Raw genomic sequence first — 20,911 nt, 5'->3', positions numbered from 1 at the left:
AAGAAAAACAGAGGGAGATGGTAAAGATGAGAAACATGAAGAGACTGGGTGAGGCGGCGTGGCAATAAACCAGTCCTTTAGTTTGACGGCGAGCCACATACTAATCTGTTTTCTCTGAGCAAACTGTGGAGTGACATAACACCAGAACCACAGCAGGAGGGGACGTTCAGTGGTCTTTTGTCTCTTAAACAGATTCTCTCCATCTTTCTTAAGGGTGGGGGGCTTTACGCCCACACGCGTGAAAAGGCAGTGCACTTGTTTTCCTGGAGGGGGCCAGAATGCTTTAAAAAGCTTATTGTTCATGTTTGTTTACCTGTGCCCGGAGAAGACAGAAAATTAGAGAGTGAGACCACGGCGGCTTCCCAGCTTTCCCCGATGGAGCACAGATTAATGAAGCCACTAGGGGGTTGTATACTTGTTAGTCTGTGTGTGTGTGTGTGTGTGTGTGTGTGTGTGTGTGTGTGTGTGTGTGTCTCAGCCTCAGCACACAGGGAAATACTGTATATACCTCCCTGGCTTCATTTGTCAAACCCATCTTAAGGTTACTTGACTATTTTAAAACATAAATAACAGTGGCTATTCATATAAATATAAGACTACTTCTCATGACCTGGGGCTTGGGGTTAATAAGCCATACTGCACTGTAAGATATATTTAAAAATATCACATCATCATATCATCACACGCAGAAGAGTTTGTTAGTCAAGGCTAAAGGTTTACCTTAAATAAATGTCAAACATTAAAGAGCTTTACATCATAAGGGCCAAGTGTTTTAACAGACCTCAGTGCCTTCTGCGTGACCAGCCAACAGCTGTTAGGCTGCAGTTCCCACAGTTAACAGACCCCCACTCCAGCACCTGCTACAGAGGAGCCTGTCTGGATGGCTGCAGGCTGCTTTACACTACTTAATGGTCCCCAGTCAGCTGGAGAGATGGGGATAGTGGGTGCAACAGAAGGAGGGAGAAGGCACAAGGGGTCCCTGTCTGGTCGCTGGGGTAATTCATTGGTGTAGGAAGAGCAGGGCTATATGTGGGAATGGTTTAGATGCCCTTAAACCTTAATACTTTAGGTAAGAGAACACAAATAGGTTAGAATGAGTTTTACTGCTGCTCAGCCACTACATCTATATGTTAATGAAAACTGGGGGTTTAAGTGAATTAACTATCACTTCACCACATCCCTGTTGGGTTAAATAAACCTTACCAGAAGGGTGAGGTATATGTCCTCAAAAACATTTATATTCAATGTGAAAGTTACAGAGAGAGAGAGAAGGGTAGTTTTTATAGGCAATGTAGATAAAAATAAATACAGTAACATGTCAATATGCTAAAGTTTTAACTAACGCAATGTCTTAAAAGGCACGTTTGAGGTTTTTCTGTCTTTATTCTAGCGCAGTTTTCCTTCCTCTTTGTGAAATGAATGGATACTAACACAGGTATAAAGCCACAAAATGCCAGTGATGTTGTTAACTACCAAGGTAACCACTGCTCTGAAGTGGCTACTGTCGCCACTTTCCACAAGTTATTTATGCTAGAATCACTGCAACAACAGGAGCAGTGGCTTGAGGCAATTTGATGAACAGGCAAGAAAGAACAGTGTGTTGATTACAAGCCCTCAGGACAAGTACATGAGGGAAATGAGACAAAAAGCAAGCAGCCACTGGCAACTCTGCTTCTGGTGGTTCTCAGCACAGTACGACCATGGTGAGGAAAAAAAACAGGACAACAAAGGCTAAACCAGAGCATTGATTAAAGCTCTGAATCAGCAACGCCTCTCATCAATGTCTTCAAAGTGTGTATATGTGAACACTTCAGACAGGGACACAAATCACATCAAGACGAACCTAAAATCAAAAATGAGGTGGGCATAATAATAATAATAATAATGAAAAAATACCTTTAAATGGTAATAATTAATAATAAAATGGTAGTAATTTACAAAATGAACTTAATACAAACAGCCCAACAGCCACCTGAGCATCTTCATCATGTTCAACATAATATTAAACAAATACCAACTCCCACTGTAACAGCCAAACCACCTCTAGGCCTTTTCCCTGCTTGATTAGTCATGAAGTACCAAGGGTGCCTTATTTTAAGTCCAAAAGTAAGAAAGACAAACGCCAAATAAAATAGTAGTGTTCCGTTAATTAAGTTATAGTGCATGCAATTACATGCAAGCAATGTGCAACAAACATCACAGACAGGAGAAAGCGGCCACCACTGCATGGGGTCTGTGTGTGTTTGTTCCCATGCGTGAAGCAAAAGAGTAAAGAGAAGCTAAACAACTGAATCATGATCTTTTCAACGTTTCCATCTTTCAAGGAGAGGCATTATTGCATGCTAATAGCAACGCTATACCTGAGAAACAAGCACACAGCTACCCTTAGAGCTAAAAGCTCATTTTAATTTGTTTTTATATGGGTTTAATCCATTCACATGATTTAGTAGATGTGTCTAGTCATTATTTAATGCCTTAAGGAATTTAAGCTGCACAGTTACAATACAATTATAATCATCATAATTTATTGTGCACACAATGCAATAAATGTACCAGTGATGCTTTGCATACCAATATATCTATGTCAGGGCAAACTGAATATAAACTAGGGAGTGCAGCTTTATTACAGAGATAAGCTAAGGTTCTACAAATTCAAAACCTTCCAAAATGTCTGATTGCGATACTTCCTAAAAATCATAACCAACTTACAACCAACATGCATGAAGGTGACAAACAAAATCAACAAAATTAAACCTAAAAGTAAATAAGTCACCACCCAAAAGGTCACACGTAGAAACACTTTACACTATATTGACACAAACCTGTGTGGCGTTTGCCTGCAGTGGACGTGGCAGAGTTTGGGGCAGTGTTGCTAGTAGCCGCAGAAGAAGAGTAAGATGATGAGGGTGGAGAGGAGGAAGAAGAGGAAGAGAGGGTGAGAGCACTGAGGGCTCCTGCAGGCAGTGGCTGGCCTCTCTTCAGTAGCTGCTTGTGCTCCTGCTGGCGGAAGCGCGGGGGCACCTCTCTGGGCGGGTAGCGAGCACTGGCAGAAGACAACTGGCACTGCTGCTGAGAGGGAGTCTGAGTCGGGAGCTGGCTACTGGAGGAGGCACGCTTGCCATTGCCAGAAGAAGAAGAAGAAGAGGAGGAGGAGGAGGAGAGGGGCAGCGTGGGGCTGGCAGGGTGGAGGTGATGGGGTGGGCCGGGACTGGGCTTAGAGGGAGCAGGCTCTGGCACTGGATGGATACAATACACAGGTACAAGCAAACACACACACACACATACACACACACACACAGAGAAGACACATGCAGGTAGCAAGGTATTAATGTCACTACTGGTTTGTTTTCTTTACAGAAATCCCTCTCGCCTTTTTCACTCGATCGGGCTGCACTTGGCAAAGGACACATAAACAGCAGATGTCTGTATTTCCCTGACATGGTCAGGTTTTCCAGAGAGCTACTCTTCAATAATTTAAAGCATCTTAATTCCCCTATTTTATAAATATTTATAAAACATACCCTCACAAACATGTGGTGACAGCACAGGACTAATGTTCACAATACTATATTATTAAACGAAAGAATGTTTTACTGCCTTGATTGTGCTCTCTTTAAATGTATTTCTATTAAAATAAATTATATATTATGATATAACTGAATAGGTTTCAGCATGTTGTTTTGATGTGAACGGTTCCTTTAAGCCAGATGCTTCATGCAGATTGTTGAAAATGCATTACTAGCCTAGGCAGACACTATGAAAAGGTCGTATTATTTTCTACTGACTGAACGCAGATGTGCAAACACACAGAGACGCCTTCTTTCCTCTTCATTACACCCTCCTCTCTGGCTCTTTTCACACAGACACCGTTCCCTAATAGACTGGCCTTACCCTGACCTGTTCCTCGTAGCTGCAGTCACCAGCCGGCTGTCTAACCGTGCATTAGCTCAGAGTGCATTATTAGCAGGTAAGGAAAGTGGTGTGTTGCGCGATTGTGCGTTTGGGCCAAGGGGGAATGGTATTGCACTGCTCCACACAGCACAGGAATAGCTGCTAAAATACAGCCAAGATCTGCTGCTGCTTTGAATAAGCGTTTCTTACTCCATGGGTAAATGCATGATGAATAGTTGATGATGTTGTTTTCTAAGGTCCTGAGACAGATTTGGCTGTTCTGCACAACAGCTGAGACTGCTGCCACACAAGGGAGAAGGGCTGGAGACAGAAAGACAAGGGGGTGGGAGGGGGGGGGGGGGTTCAAACGTGCATTACAGGCCTCTTCTTTCTTCAAATGGTGTCATTCACAGACATACTTCCACAGGGCCACAAACGTGTTCCCACACACTTCCAGGGGACATTCACAAAAAGAGCAAACCCCTCCACTGTGGAAATTTTAGCGAGACGCATATGCAGGGAAATAATGAAAGGCAGACTCCTGCCCCCCTCCAGCAGTATCTGGCTGTTGGCTTGGAACTGCAGCTGGTGACGCATATCTCTGAATAAATTCAGCTCAAGCCGCCTGACGCTGCCTCTGCCAATCAGGCACCAGGGCAGTGAATACACGCTGCCCTGCCCCCTTTCCTCCTCGAACCTCACCACTCTCCCACAGCTTCCCTTTTCCTCCCACCCTGGTGTAGACCCCATCTCCTTACATTGCTACCATACTACAGAAACCTATCCTCCAGCATCTCATCTCTTAAAGCTACAAACAATTAAGGCTTTATAACTTTGTCTATTTGTCTACAATCTTTGCTGTAAACTACCTCTTTGTGCTAATATAAAACAATCTTTACTGTAAACTACCTCTTAATGAAGCTTAAACTTGGTTGGCTGAAAAACAGGAACAACCTGATTACAGCATTGGATTTTACTCACTGCTCCATTTTCCTTCTAAATCCGTTGTATTTGCTGTGAGTTTCAGACAAAGTTTGATCATTAGGCCCATATGGATATTACCCAGCTCACGTTCTCCTGCTAGAAACCAGATGAAGACACAAGATGCAAAATTCCCTCAGCTCAAGCAAACCTTAAACACACTGTCAAAGGTGCCTTGTTGCAGCAAATCCCAAATGCCACGTGTGTGTGTGTACAAGTATCTAACACCGTATTGCTCTCTTTGCAGGAAGAAAGTATGCGTGCATGTTTGTAAGCACAAACCCAGGAAAGCTGAATCCGAATGTGTGGAGAAAACTCAGTAGACATGAGTGAGACAGGCCTCTTTGCATCTTAACAAACATAAATACACTTGCTCAGGAGGAGATGTCTCCTCCTAATCCGTGATAGTGGCTAAGTGCTTTTGAAGTGGTGGGGGTGGGATGTACAGAAAATGAGTAAGAAGGAAAAACTGCAGAACGGAGGGGGAATCCCTCAGATGATAGTGTGCCTGCAAAACATTAAAGGAGGAAAGTGAAACGTACGCTGCGTGCACACACGTCCAGCGAGAGGCAGAACAAGTGTAGATTAGCAAAGCTGCACACTATCGCATGGGAATTTAACTTCATGACTCTGCACACATGCTTTTATGCTCATTATATCCTACGGATGGTTAACTTTGTTTCTTCGGATGCTAACAGGCTTTGATTTAAGTGTCATCATGGCGCTTACAATCTGTACTATTTGAATTCCTCGTCCAACAAAATGGAACGAAATCATTGCCAATTCAAAAAAATAGGAAGGTGGAAAATGGAAGCTGAAAATACATCCTTTTGCCATATTTGTGGGAGAATACAGCACCACTTTAATTACATATAAGGGTTTTATGAAAATCAAATTTAAACTCTTGGTGGTAGTGGCCTTAGTACCACTAATTGAAGCTGAATAGGGGAGACGATTAAATAAGCATTTGTATCAAGTGCACTGCAAATTCCATTAAACCCTCCAGCTGAGGCGCTCTCTGCAACCTTGCACCAAACTTTTAATTACAGTCTTTCTTCACACTAAATGGTTAATTACACACAATGAGAGAGCACGGGAGAAAGAGCAAAGGCTCGAGAACAGAGCACTCGAGAGCACGTGGAAAAAAACAGTAGAGGTTTACAAGGCAGAGTAAAACATAAATACAAGAAATCAGATATGAAGTTGAAAATACATTAACAAGGCATAAGAAGCAAAGGCTGAACGTAATCTTTTGTAGTAAACCCTGAGCACGGTGCCAGGCAGTGCAGGTTCCCACAACTCTTCTATTGTCTGCACAACCACTTTATTATGCAGCCATGTTTATGTGAGGGGGAGGGATGGATACACAACAGAGGCTGATACGAACTAACAATGGTGCAGTTCTTAATCCAGTAGGAACAGAACAGTGCAAACGCGAGGTGAATGCAGTTTATTTTGTGTGCTTACTGCATCCATGTGTACGAAGACAAGAAACATATCCACTACATACAGTACGATTGTGTAAAACAATAGGCTTTACTCACTTTAAAGTCATAACTGGTACAAACTGGGCAGGTAGTGGGCGCATGACGTCAATGCTACTGGCGCGGCATAAAAAAAAACTGTTCCCATCCCTCAGCTTCCAGATAAGTTTCAGATAGAGTATAAATGAGAAAGAGAAACACCTGCTTAAAGTCCCATTTCATGTCACTGAGTGAGCTGTTCAACACTGATGTCATAGCAAATCCTCTTTATCAAAAACTATGACTAAATAAACGTCTATTGCAATGGAAGTCTTTAACATGTATGGCAGTGCAATCAATTAGTGTATAACATTTAATAAAATGCATAGCAACTAAAAAATAAAATTAACATGATTGATGCAGCTAGTGTGGGACCGTGGAGAAAATACACTGCTACTTTGACACGGTTAGCAACCTTTTAGTCACAGAAGGCAAATGTACGTGCCTTTATGCAAACCACTGTGCGAGTCTATAAAAGATCCCATCTGTCAGCATTAGGGAAGAAAAACTAACTCACTCACTCACTCGTACGCAGAATAGAAGGAAAAGATTCCCACCCCTCACCCTCTAGAAAGGGGCGTTGCTATAGAGACTGGCAGTTGCCTCTTGCCTCCCGTGACCCCTTCCCTTCCAGCTCCTTTCTGACCCCCTCACTCTCGCTCTAATTAGTGGCCCCATGTCCTATCCATACCTCATGTCTTGGCCGATCACCTTGGGTAAGCATGGCCTGTCTCAGTGAAATAATTATAATAAGGAAGGAGTTTTGTTTTTGAATCCTTTTAGAAGTTAACTTTACTCTCTTGGTAATGACACTTTAAAGGATCCATTCACAGCCATGCCTGAGGGCAACCACTGCCTAGTATAGGCATACTTTGAACTAGACTGATAAACTATAAAACTGCCAAAAAGCAGAAGTGGAAGTTCTGGAGGATCAAGCATTTGCCACATTAACCAAAGACATCCCACTCAACATTTATTAATAACTAATACTATAACTAATAGCCTTAGACATTTTTCCACATATTTTGAGAGTTCCATGGCAACAGCACATGAAACTGACACTATTAACTTGCAAACCTAATGTTAAGGTCATACAATATTGACCTTATGGTGTCTGGACAACACTCTCCTCTTTGTGGTTTAACTCGAGACACGTGCTTTCATAGTTACAGTCTTTGACCTCTGCGCGCACACATCAGCACTTTGCAGTGAGAAGGCAAGTTAATCTGTCATTCATGCAGTATGAGCTGCATCCTATTAATCTGCCTGATATTTGACATAAAACAGCACACTGTTGGGGACAAGGGAGCGATGGGGGAGGGGCGGTAGGCGCTGAATGGGCTCTTCTGAGCAGTGATCATACAACATTAATATACAGAAAGCACAGCATTGTTTAAGTTTATGCGTGCTTCTTGCTTCCTTTCTCGCTTAGTGCCCCCCCCCCAGCACTTGACATGCACGCGGGATGAGCACACAGGCGGTGGAGGAAAAACAATTATACTTGGCAGTCACAAATCCACGGGACATAATTCGCTAGATATTCGCTATTAATTCATTCAGTGTTTATAAACGTGCTCAACAGAAGAGAAAAGCACACCGAATGCTAAAGTAAATTAGCCTCTAATTAGATTGTGATTCATAAAATTCCCTTTCAAAAGTGTTGATATAATTAATAGCATGAGAAATTGCAAATTAATTCGATACAGAATTCTGCGACACACTCGCTCTCGCCACTTTGAAAACGATAATGTTGCTTTTACTGCGGTGACACCATGTAAATATTGCAGCGGAGGAGCATATCGCGTGCAAAATGAAACAGAGACACAATGGCATGGGTGAGGAGGGAAGCGAGGGATGAGGCGCTCACAGGAAGTGTACTGTACGTTTCTCTAACCGTTCCACAGTAGAGGAGGCGAGGTGCAGAGGCAGAGACTGCACATATAGGGATTTCCTGGGTGTGGAAGCGATACTGTGGTATTGGAGTGTTCTGTGTGCCGATCCATAGCTACAGATATCATTAGCATTTGTGTAACGTCCTGTTTTTCTACGTGGTCTTAAAATGTGTGTGCGTTAACAGACAGAGAAAGTTACAAAGACATTAATGTGACTCAGGGCGTCTAAGAATACACATTTGAACCACTGGGGATGCGTGAGCTTTTCATAAGCTCCTTTTGTTGTGTGCGCGTCTTGTCACGTGCACGTTTCTGCCGGGGCTGGTGGGTCGGTGTAGCAGCCCGACTGACTGATTGGGATTGCAGCGGTGGTGGATGAGGCTGCGTGTGTGCTCGGTGTGAATAATCAGCATCCCTCTGAGGTAATGGGGGCCGTGAGGGAGGGGAGGCAGGGGGGAGGTCCAGCTCGCGTTGGCTTTGGTGTGTGTGTGTGTGTGTGTGTGTGTGGTGGGGGGAAGGGGAGGGGGGTGCAGCAGGGAGGCAGGCTGGGCCAGCAGGACACAGCCTCCCGGAACCCTGCATTTGTGAAGCTTCATTCCTAATGGGGGGCAGAGAAGTTAATTCCACTGCACCGAAGCTTTATCTCATTTTCATACATATGAACGCGCCAGGCTGAGATCGATTACCGCAAACAAATTGAAATGCCTGGGACCACGGAGGCCTGCAGAGAGGGAAGCAGAAAAAGACTATGAGGAGGGGGGAGGCGGCGTGCATGTGTATGTGTCTATGAATTTCTGAGTGTATAAGGAAGGCAGAATTCACTGATATGGATGGAAAGGCACAAATCACCACTGCATACTGATTTTCTTAGCCCCACACACACACACATGCACACCTCTATTATTTAGTGTCATGCATGAAAACTCAACTCATTCCAGTTGACGCCTTCTTTTGAGAATATATTGCAGATGAGAGGTTATGAGCGTACCGAGAGGTCCTGATGGCTCGCTGAACAATTAGTTTTCAAACACTTCTCCCCACTTTCTGTTTTTTTTTTTCTTTCTATCTGCATGAGTCCCCACTACATAAACACAATCAGTTCCTCATTCTATGTCCCTTTCTCTCCATCTCTCATTAAACATACCATTAAATGAATGTCCGTGTCATTAGCCCTCTTCCATATTAGCACCATCATTGACTCCCAGTGGTCATTTTTTCCTGTTCACAGCTTCGTTGCCTTCATTCTTCCCTCTCCTTCCTGATGTCTTTGCCTTTGGCTGGCCTTAGAATACCCCATTCCACACTCTCCGCTTTTCCTCCTTCTCAGCTGTGCCCCTGATCGTGGGCCCCTCTCTCTCAGGCAGACTTTTCAATATTCCCAACCTGGGTCTCTGCATGTTCTTTACCACTCCTAGAATCACCTAAATCCAATCCACGTATGCACAATCTGCAGAGCAGTAGCAAATGATTAGGGTTATGATTTGGATTATTAAGCACCATTTGAATATACAGGCTCCTGGAATCCACAATTTGTTAAAAATGATTGTAACACAGTGGGAATAGGTCTAGAGAACTAGGACATGTGTCTCATAGCTTTAAGCCAACTTTTGTCAGCCATGGTTCCTTCAGAGGACAATGAGCAACGTACTCTGCAACAATAAGCAGGAACCTACTCGTGTAAAGCCCACTCTCCTGCATGTGCTTGCTCTCCGACACTTGAGCAAGCACACAGGGGCCCAAAATGATGGTTCTGTGCCAAAGCCCATCAGTTAACAGCTTACTGCACTTTTATGTTCTTCAAGGGGCTTTCGAAATCAGTTGCTGACCTTATTATTGATGCGCTTTGGAAAGAAGCAGTAGGAGAAGTGTCTTGGTCAAGTTCCTATAGATCTATTAACTATGCAGGTTAGAGTTTAGACAAACATCGAGGACCCAACAGTTACATCAAGAGCTGCATATGAAGATGGAATTTAAAGGCTATCTTGCTGGAAATCTACAGTCTACCTCAGCTCAGTCTAAACAGATCACGGAACATCAGCAATGTTGGATTTGCATTGTTTTTTACTGCTCATCTGGAGGACATATTGTCTGGTAATACACAAAAGCAAACCTATTTTATCAGTAGGCTCGTCTTTCAGTAAACCTTGTTTCAGCACAACCCAGTGCCTGCCTTTTATTCCTCCCATCCCTCCCCCAACCCACACCACCCTCAGTGTGCTGTCTGTGTGCCCTCACGCTTCACTGCCTGGTGCCACGGGCGCACGGAGCGTCACTGTGCGTGACACACCGCTGTATTTGTTGTGTAGTGTCTGTGTGCGCGTGCGTGCGTTTGAGGAACACAGAGTCAAACGCCGCGACTGCTCATGCATGCAACAAAAATGTGTGTGTCCATCTGTGTACAAGAACGCTAAATGCTATGTGTGTATGATGTGTGAATAATATGTCGGTAAGTCCTTAAGGATCAGCCTGTGTTAATCAGAGCTGATTAATGTAAATCATTGGTTGAAATGTCATTTGAGAAAATGAGGCAGATGAAGGGTGTAGTTTACTTGATTGTGACACTCACCTTTGGGTTTCTGATCAGCAGCCTGTGGGGGAGGAGAGAAAATATCCTTAAGAATGTAATGTACCAAAGATTATGTTTAACATTTAGTCATAAATGTAAATCGGTCTGATCTGCATTGAATACCGTATTTAGCAAGAACACAAAGCACAATGGATCCAATCTTTTGAAGTTATCTTTCGTCATCGTTCATCGATTTCAAATTGATACATTTACATTTATAAATCAGTCTAAATGTAAATGATTTGCATCTTTACCTTTTTCTGTGCAACGTCCTTCTTAGTCTTTTCTTCTTGTTTTTTCTTTTTCTTTTCTTCCATCAAATGGTTCTCTTTCTTCGTTTGCTAGCTTCTCTCAGCTGTCCAGAGAGAAAAGCAGAGAGCAATGAGTGAAACATAAGGACAAAGGAAGAGGGTTCAGCTCAATTGCTCCGTGTGTTGTGCCTTTTCATTAGTACACCTATGTGGACCAATATGCATCAGCTGGCAACAAATGGCTTTCAAACACGTACTGTACACATGCACACAAGCACGCACATGTGTGTGAGTCAGAGCCAAGGTGCACTCAGAGTCTGGAAAACATCCACATCATCCATCCACAGTCATCAGTTCATACATAAAATCTAGACAGGAACTTTTGAAGAACCCTTTCCCTCATGGTCAAAAAACTAAAAGGAAATTATACAATATGGACTAGAAGGGTAGAGAAAGGAAACAAAAACAATGAAAAACAACGCATGAGTTGGATAAAAATGCTTAGAGAAAGAGCGGGTGAACAGAACAGAAAAGGGTTAAAGGGATAATAAGAAGATGCAAAGGCCAATAGTCTAATAGAATAAGACACAGAGCCTTTTTACAAAGATCCATTGTCTGTGGGGGTTAGTCAAACTAGCTGGATTGCTCGCCAGAGGCCCAGGGAAACTAAGTGTTCCATTGCAGCCTCTATTTCCTTTGGCTCAGTCTTAGTGACAGCTCCTGGAAACTATGAGAGGTATGAGCTGGGCCATAGGCGGCGAATGTGTGTGTTTACTTTTCAGCAAATGCACTAATCTATAATACAACACTATGTCACACCAGCGAGACTCCGATCTGAAATGTGCCAATTAAATCAACTCCCTCCATGTCAGTCTAAAATAATGGGCCGATTCTGTTCGTGGCTGTGCTGTGAAGACCGCACTGACAAAGACACACATGCCTGAACGGTGAGCCATCGTGATTGGGAAAAATGCTGAATTCGTTTGGCAACACAGATACAAAATGTACCACCACCGTGGTACAAATAAACACACTTTCTGCTAAAGCCACAAAAGTGCTATCCACTGCTTAATACATGGACCACATGTATGCGTGTTCAATCAAGCTGTAAGATTCTAGCTCAGGTAGGTAAAGTGAACTGCTATCTTCTGGCAGAGCAGCCACACTGAGGGCCAGGTTTGCCTAAGCCTGCTTTAGCCTTATAATGATGGTTGTTTTTCAATTACTCTTCGATTCAAAATTTTTTTTCTAGTCAATCTACGGGAATTTATTCTTCATTCATCTTGATTCATTTGTAGGAAATCATATGTCAGGCAATAAATAACATGCTGGTTCTAGGTGCTGGTAATGAAAACATACTATTTCTTAACTGTAAAAATTGTAATTAACAATTTTAAATTGTGAGTTACTTTTTAATACAAATCAACTTTAACAAAATTAAGTTAAAGCCTTTAAAATAGTGAAGGTAACTGGATGCTGAAATATAGTTTGTTTGAAATGCCAATAACAAAAAGAAACATCTACACAGTGTTCAGAGAAGATCTGAAATTTGAATGTGGGAATGACTCATGAAAAGATTAATGAAAGGTTTACCACCCACTGCTCTGCCCACTGGCAGGGGGAGGGGCTGTCAATCAAAAAAAAGATGGTGATGGTGTGGTAACGTCTCTATAACAATAAGGCAGAATAGGAAAGAGAAAAACGTAGGGAGGTTAGAGAGACTTTCATTTGAGAGGCGGATAAGTTTAGACCTTGAAGGAGGCTGGAAAAGATGAGTAGTCCAGTGGCAGGAAGGCAGAAAGGTAAAATTGGAGAATATCCATATTTTTATTTTTCACCTGTATCTGGAGTTCCCCTTCATACCCTGTACCTGATACTCTCTCTTTCTCCCTATCCTACTGACACGATCCTATTTTTCACACTGTGGAGTCCGAGCGCATCATTGTGCTATCTCAGCATCCTCTATTAATAAATAGGGACTGAGAAAGTGTGGATGTGGGTATGCGTGTGTGTGCGCGCATTCAGATAATTGTACACTGCATGTGCTGTATAGGGTATCTGTGCATCTTCTGCTAACCCTTCGTGTGAATCTATCCCAAACCACCCAATAGCATGATAGGTCAGACACCACCTATGAAATTAACAGGATCTCTTTGTCTAAGCCCAAGCACAGAAGCGAAAAAATAATAACACTAATTATAAATAGGCCCCTTAAACAGACAATTATGTGAAATGTGCTGCTAGTCAGTTGTCGTTTGAGCCGACATGGTCAGCACTTAAGTTAGAGTCAGCCCTAGCCTTCGCTAACCCTGCACATCTCTCTACCTGCCTTGCTCCCTCATTACTGCTGACAGCAGCATCTCCTTAGTAGTGACCCTGGCGTGTCTCTGTGTTGGCTTCTAGCATCAGCTTTGTCCATGCTCCCAGTATGACACTACAATTAGACGGAATGTGTTGTGTTTGAGGTTAGTGACCTACACGTCCGCAGTGCATTGTTATTTTTTCCTCTTTGCTGAAGGCCTTAGATCATAACATAGCAAGTAACTGCCAATAAGTTGTACCACTAGTAGGAAGCTATAATTACTTAACTCTTTCTGGTGGCTACAGTCACGTTTGTCTGTTTGAGTTTTAGTGCAGGAAATCTCAGTGCTGGCATGTTGTGGATGCCAGTGCATGTGTGACATGGGTTTGTTACTGTGTTCAGCTAGGCTGAGACTACGACCCCCAGAGTTTTACAGGATAATAAATGCTTTCAAAAATTATCCCCCATAAGAACTGATGGTAGAAATGTCCTATGCAAACCTTTACTCAACTACTATATAATAGAATCCAACTTCCTCTAATTTAAATGCTGACCCAACTAGTTTTCCTGTACTGTGCTTTTCTTCATAATAAATTGAACATAAAATATGTTGAGTCTAAAAAAAGGTCTTTTGTGAAGAAATTGCACAGGTAGGTACTGAACGATCACATGTCCAGGGAATATGGGGCTATGCTAAGCTTTAGATTAGGAAGTGTGACAACAGGAACACACGGCACAGAAATGAAACGTCTAGGAACTCACAAAGCACACAAACCCAGCCACATAAAAACACACAGCGAAGCTTGATGTACACAAGCGAGAGGCAGTGTGTCTGATGCCTGCCTTTTCCCGCCAGGGGTGCAGAAAAGTGGGAGCTTGGAGGAGGAGAAGAAGAAATGAAGCGGAGGTGGGGAGGGGTGGTAGACGGGCGGAGGATGAAAGCAGATGCGAAGCAACACCAATTAAGAACGACAGCCGCTGGAGAACCAGACAGGGCGCAGAGAGGAAGACGACACACCTCGCTGGAAGGGGGAAAAGACGGAAAACAAGCCTCGCTGAAGAAATGGAAGAGTTGGAGAAAACTCAACACAGCATTATCAATGCTGGCAGACAAGGGAGACGGGAAAGGAGGGGGGGTTGGGTTAAAAACATCCACACTCATTCTCTGCTAATACCAAGAGGTGCAGTAAAAACAAGGAAAGGGGAAAATGCAAGTGTGAGAATAAAACAGAGAGTGAAAGTAGACTGAGAAAGACAAAGAAAAGGGAAAGAAGTGAAAGAAAAAACACACAGCTAGAGCTCTGAGCGGCTGTCAGACCAACCACAGACAAAACACCAATCACACAGATTTGCCTTTCTCAGCAAATATAAATGTCCTTTGGCCACGGTGGTAGATCACAGCCCCACCACTATTACCATTCGACCCGGCTCCCATTCCTGTGGCATTACAGAAGCCATGGTACTCTCCTGAGCCTTATTAGATGAAGCATTATCCCGAACTGCCCTTACCTGGGGAATAATTCCTCAGTACCTCGTACAAACCTCAACTACTTTCCACACATGTGTGCGAGTTGCATTTGTGTCCACCCAACCTGAATGAGTTGGGGAAAACAAGCCTGTAGGTTCCACAGTTGATAAGCAGTAATAACGATGCTGTTGTTGCCGCGTGTTGTTTCCATCTCGCGGTCACACCGCCTTTCTGACTGGCTGCTTGGTTTGCAAGCATTCTGTGCATACCAGCTTCGCCCGTAGCAGGTGGAGAGAGCGGCTTGTGAAAATATACAACACGCTTTATTGCTACTAGACTGGACATGCTCAATGAAAAGTGACAGTATTATTCTCCGCCGCTGGAATCTGCAGATGGAGCATTGTGGAAGGGCAGACGGGTGGGTGAAGAGCAGCGAAAGAGGGGAGACGCGAGGCGGAGAAAAAAGAAAGTCGGAGAATCACGTAGCGAGAGAGACAGAGCTGTGCTATAAATACCAGCTTTGAGGTTTGCCTCCAGAAAATTGCCTCTCAGAGACTTGGTTGCTTCCTCTGCCAAGAAGATATGAAAACTTTAGCACAGTGGCAGCTCATTAAATAGAAAACAGCACAAAGCACAAGACCAACAGAGCCTGCTTCCCGCCAGCGCCGCAACTAAAGCCTATTGAATTCAAGAAGAAGCTGTCAAGTCTAGCGTCCCGGTGTAGGCATTTGTCTTTGCTTATGACTGCTTTGTGTTTATTCTAATTTGTGGATGTGCATGTTCTGCATACGCCAGCAAATTTCAAGTGTGGTTTCACAGCTTCTAGACTGACCCAAGTGCCAGTTTTGAAGTCCAGAAATGAATGCATGTCTCAAGGTGGGTAGTTGGTTGCCTGGTAGCTCAATTGGTAGAGGGTCAGAACCAGAAGGTGACTAGTTCGATCCCACCAGTTGTTCCCCCATTGGAGGGTTGGGTCAAATGCAGAGAACACAATTTTGTATTTTATCTTAGCTGTGAGGAAAAATCTGAGATACACAGACACAGGGTAATTATTTTGGTCTGTGCCATGATATGCCTGTACATCATGTCATTAAAGCAATTTATTGTGGTTTAGGAAACACAGGCTTCAACTTCTATGCTTTACGCACTATTCTGTTTGGTAGTTTAAAAGCACTAAAGCTTCAAGTACGCCACCTTCAAACCATCAGAACCACGATTCAGAATCAGAAGAAGCTGCATCAAAAGGACACATGCACACATACATGTTGAAGCCCTAGACAAATGAGATAATGAGCTGAGCTACGCCACCCTCAAGGTTACTTTGACACAGTCTCAGCCTGTAAATAAAAACACACACACGCCGAGAGACACCGGCTGTCAATGGTGTAAGTAATAACACAAACCCTGAAAGGGAGACAGAAAATAAGTGCTGTCCTTGGTTCGGTGAGCAAAATCTATTTTGAAGTAAGGACAGACAGCAGGAAAACAGCAGAGAGAGACTTATGTAGCATTCTTCTCTGAAAGCTGTAAAGAGATGGGAACACCAACAACTCCAGAGAGTAAAGATAAACACAAAAGGTACATGGGATGGTTGCTCACTAGAAGATAAATGAGCCAGGTTTGTTGGTGTTATACTGAGATTGAGAATGTTAACTACACACTCTGCAGAAGTCCATTATGGATCATATAACACGTTTTATACTTGGATCATATAACACTTTTCTTCTGAGTCTTATTAACTATGAATGAAACCATGCCAGAAATTATAAATTGTAGTTAAATAGGTCGCTACTCAAACATTACAGTGTTACTGTCCAGCAAATCTGTTGAAATAAAAAAAGCTCTTATGGTAAAAATTCCCAGTAAAGTCATTTACCATTGACTGCTTTCAAGTTGATATTAAGATCATAAAGTCCAAACAGTAAACAACCTAAGCTTACTAGCCTAAGCCATAGCCCCAACACAGAGGCAGACACCACATGCTAGTGCTATTTACACAGCTTTAACTATGAGCTTTAAAAGCGCTGTGGGGCCTAAGCCCCGTTACATAATGAGCAGGGCGGTCTAGTGTTTCTTTGGAGCAGAAAAAAGAAAACATTGTAGGGTGGACGTCCTGGATATTCTCTGTCAGCTACCATGTGATGCCCCGCTCCTTCGCTCCACGTCTCTCCAATTAGCTGACATGGAACAGAGGAAGGGAAGGAGGCCCTCACCAAAACCCGGCACGTTCAACATTCCCCCTGGACCCCCGCCAAGACTCTCAGGCTGCAGCTCGCTGGTTTTGGCTTCACTTCCCACATCCCCCTGCTTTCACCACAACCTGCCTTACCCCTGGTGGGGCCCCTAAACACCCGCCCCCTCCATTGGCATACGAGTTCGATGAGAAGGGGGGGGTTACACAGACCATTCACCACCCCAGCACCCACAGAACGTTAATAATTCTCCTGCTCCATCAAGTCCCATGCACGCCATACACAAAACCGACGTATAACGATGCCATTCACACAAAACTAAAAACTAACTTTAAACCTCGAACTGAAAGGCAAATTAAGCATATACTCTTCACAGATGCAATTTGGAAGTGCATAAATTATGTTTGACAGTAGTGTAAGATAAGAATATACTGTAACTATCACAACATGAGCCAACTGTCTCAAATCAGTAGCTCGGTCACAGACCTGAGGTGAGCTCTATTAGGCCACAAAACAGTCAGTCATATGATAAAAGCATTGCCAATTACTATAACCATGTCAATGGTGGCCTGGTGCCGTTTGCATTTCAGGGGGATGTCTGTGGAAGTGAGAATGCTGCTTCTGGCTTTCAGGCTATTACTGCTGTCAACATACCCCCCCCCCCATTTTCTGTTGCTCACACTCATACAAACACTCCTTATCTAGTACAGTGACCAACACCAAACACAACTGCCTGGCAAGTCTTTATCCTACCCCCCCTGACTTCCAAATAACCATCCATAGAGCAGAGGAAGAGGGTAATGGCTTTTGGCAGCCTCCCATTGAAGCCAGCTGATTCCACTGTCAATGCCCCCCTACTGGAGCAGCACCCTGCAGCGGTGTTAAGCGCGTTATCTATTATGACTCTGCCAGTTGTTTGAGAAGCCCTATAATCACAGGCTCAGTAACAAACACAGCCAATCCTGGGCTAAGGTCACTGATGAGGAAAAGGGATAGACACCACAAGCCTCTTTTCCAAAACACTATGTGGAATTTACCAGTCTAAACACAAGATGTCTGGCAAAGGATGGACTCAACATTAAAAAAAAAACATTAACAACAAGTATAAGGGATGTAGCAACAAACAGGTTCGTTGTAGTTACTTTAACCCTGGCTAAGGACACCAAGCTGAGGGCCAGCCTAATTTTGTATCTGTCACAGGTCAAACATGGGGAAACAAGCCTCGAGTTTCCTTTTAAACAAATGATCCAAGCTCTTGAGAGATAAGGGGCTGCAGATGGAGTTACAGTCAGGGTTTGCCCTCATGGCTTTGATACAATAAACTCTAATCAAAACAATGTGTATATGCCAACAGCCTACAGCCTGTTTGGATCCAGAGCCAACACGGGCTTTGGGTTCCCTGCTAGCATGCTGCCAAACGGCAAAAGTAGTAATACGATTTAGGGAAGTCCGAGTCCCTGCCCAATTCTGCTCTTGAATTTTTATATGGGGTGTTTATTGCACGAGTAACAATATATTTTGACGCAGATTCATCACCTATGCAAAGTCTACCAATTAATGCTTTCCCACAGAAGAAAAGACAACTATATATTTACAGCCTTGTGTTTCCCTTTACATGAGCCACTTCTCTGTAGGTGTAGTGGTATCGGTAACAATCATGAGGTTGTGTACGGGGAGGGAAAGCCTAACTTTAAGCTTTTCTTTCTTCCTAACCATTTAACACACACCAGAAGGCCCTTGCAGAACTTCACCACCACCCACTTAATGTGTGCCCGGCCTCTCTTTGGAAAATGTGAGTGCGCATAGAAAGAAAGACCCTTAACCCCTGGGTGAGAACAGGGTCCTCTGTGTGTTGGCTGTCTACAGCATGCAGGAGGCAGCTCACAACCTGATTAACAAGTGCGGGACATTAACCAGCTGCCATCGCTTTGGACACATCGCCAACGATCGCACGCTCCTGATGTAGAAGGGACCAGAACGACGCATGTGAACACAAACCGATGCACGCACCAACGTCTGCGGCGGCGCACGCACATTTCGACACATACAAACAGTCGTACTTGTGCTGCTGCTCACGCACGTATGTTTAATTCCGCCACCTCAGTCGTGTGTAACGACACCGATAAGACGGCGGTGACAGAGATGTCAGATGGGGAAAGGAATAGAGGGGTTGAAATTGAACAGGAAATTATGTACTTCAATTAAGACATGCAGAGGAGATATTAAAAGCTATACTCCAGTGCCTGGGGAAAGGATGCCGGATGGGGGGGGGGGTTCATTTAAAATCCCAAGCTTGCGCACCAAGCCGGGGGGCGACGGAGGAAGAGGAAATAGACAGGATAGCTATGTTTAACAATGTACTTGGAATTAGTGTAGCGGAATGTACAGCAGTGTGCAAGATGCGTGTGGTGATAAAGCTACTGCGTGAAGCAAAGGCGGGGGATAAAACACAGGACCGTCGAGATGGAAGCACTGCAGCTACAACCTGCAAATATGGATCGCTCCAGTCCACAGCAAAAGCACGGGAGACGCGTCGAAAAAATGTGAACCACCATCCGCAGCCTGTGCAGGAAATCATCATGTTACTGGCTCACATGTACAGAGATGGGCTCCAGCGCCCTCAGCCAATGGTAACAGAGCTATGATATAACACAAAAGTTGCCAATATTAAGAAGCCATGTCCAGTCAAAGAAAATCTATTTATATCCAAAAAGCAGCATAAGGTAGATAAAGGTTGCCTCTGTGATGGAGACTGATCTTGTTTTTTTATTAGGGAACCCCCACAATAAAAGCATATTGGTGGCTGGATGTTACTACTAAAACACTAATGCCTGCATCAACACAATGGAACTGGACACTAATAACGTAATAAAGAGCCCACAGAGAGGAAGCCCAACACAAATAAGCAGATAAAGGGTGTTTTAACGATGCCCCCCTTAACTTTGCTGGCTGTTGTATTGAAGTGGGGCAGCTGTGATGGAGCATAAAGACATAAGCGAAATAATAAAGCGATGCAGATCACCAAATCCAGAAGTGAGACTTGGGTCCTTGCGCCTATACGAATTGTACATAAAGACAACAACGGCATTATTGCATGTAATAAGCAGGACGTCAGCGGCTTACCTTGCGTTAAGCACAGCTTTGGCAGCTCCCGGCGAAGAGTCGGTGCACGGCAGAAACACTGAGCAGAAAAGCATTTTCCGACGTCTTCTCTAAAGTTACCCGTAAAAAGAGACGGAGCGGAGATTCAGTCGCAGACTTGGCAGAGGAGCCGAGCGCTGCAGACGCAGCTTGGTGACAAGATACCGAGGTAAACAGCGGCTTCTCAGCCAGATACACGCACAGCAAGTACGGCGATGTACGCTTTCAGCAAAAAAAAAAAATACACACGTTCGTTTAAGTTAAAAAGGTGTATGAAATTACACTTGCCAAAAAAATAAAAACAGCAAAACACTTTGTTAAAACGTCACGATATACCGAGGGGGGCGGGGAGGGGACCGCAGCACCACTAACAACAAAAACACGAACACGGATAAAAACGAGTTTAAAGCAGCTATATGATGCGAGCTAACGTTAGCCGTCGACAGCGCGAGCTTCTGCAGGAGCGAACGAGCCACGCAGCTGTCGCTAAATCGCCGTAGACTCGTCGCGAGCCGACCGCGGCCAGCCAACTTGTTTTAAAGTGCAAAAAGAAATGTTTTTTGTTGTTGTTGTTGTTGTCGTTTAGTTTTGTTTAGGTCACCAGCTGGACGACTAGCGACGAGCTGGCTACCGCGAAAGCAGAGGGAGAAACGACTCCGGGGAAATACATTCTGTGTGGATCCAGGCAGCGGAGCGGACAGTCA

General features: G+C 43.9%; 1 protein-coding gene across 3 annotated transcripts in view; it reads right to left on the bottom strand.

The window, feature by feature from the left end:
* tnrc6c2 (trinucleotide repeat containing adaptor 6C2) overlaps positions 1–20,330 on the bottom strand; it is a 42,796-nt gene extending 22,466 nt beyond the window's left edge. For 2 of the 3 annotated variants that reach the window (XM_029151402.3, XM_029151411.3), the window contains exons 1-4: positions 20,190–20,330; positions 11,108–11,208; positions 10,854–10,875; positions 2,823–3,236 (exon numbers count right to left, since the gene is read on the bottom strand). In XM_029151402.3, coding sequence (XP_029007235.1) covers positions 2,823–3,236; positions 10,854–10,875; positions 11,108–11,170 — 499 coding nt within the window. In that variant the 5' untranslated portion in view covers positions 11,171–11,208; positions 20,190–20,330. The remainder of the gene's footprint in view (positions 1–2,822; positions 3,237–10,853; positions 10,876–11,107; positions 11,209–20,189) is intronic. The other variant, XM_029151421.3, reaches the window with a different exon arrangement.
* Between the last annotated feature and the right edge of the window lie 581 nt (positions 20,331–20,911).

This window comes from Betta splendens, chromosome 1, assembly GCF_900634795.4.
Source record: "Betta splendens chromosome 1, fBetSpl5.4, whole genome shotgun sequence".
In the NCBI taxonomy this organism is placed as follows: domain Eukaryota; kingdom Metazoa; phylum Chordata; class Actinopteri; order Anabantiformes; family Osphronemidae; genus Betta; species Betta splendens.
This window is presented reverse-complemented; position numbering and strand designations above follow the sequence as displayed.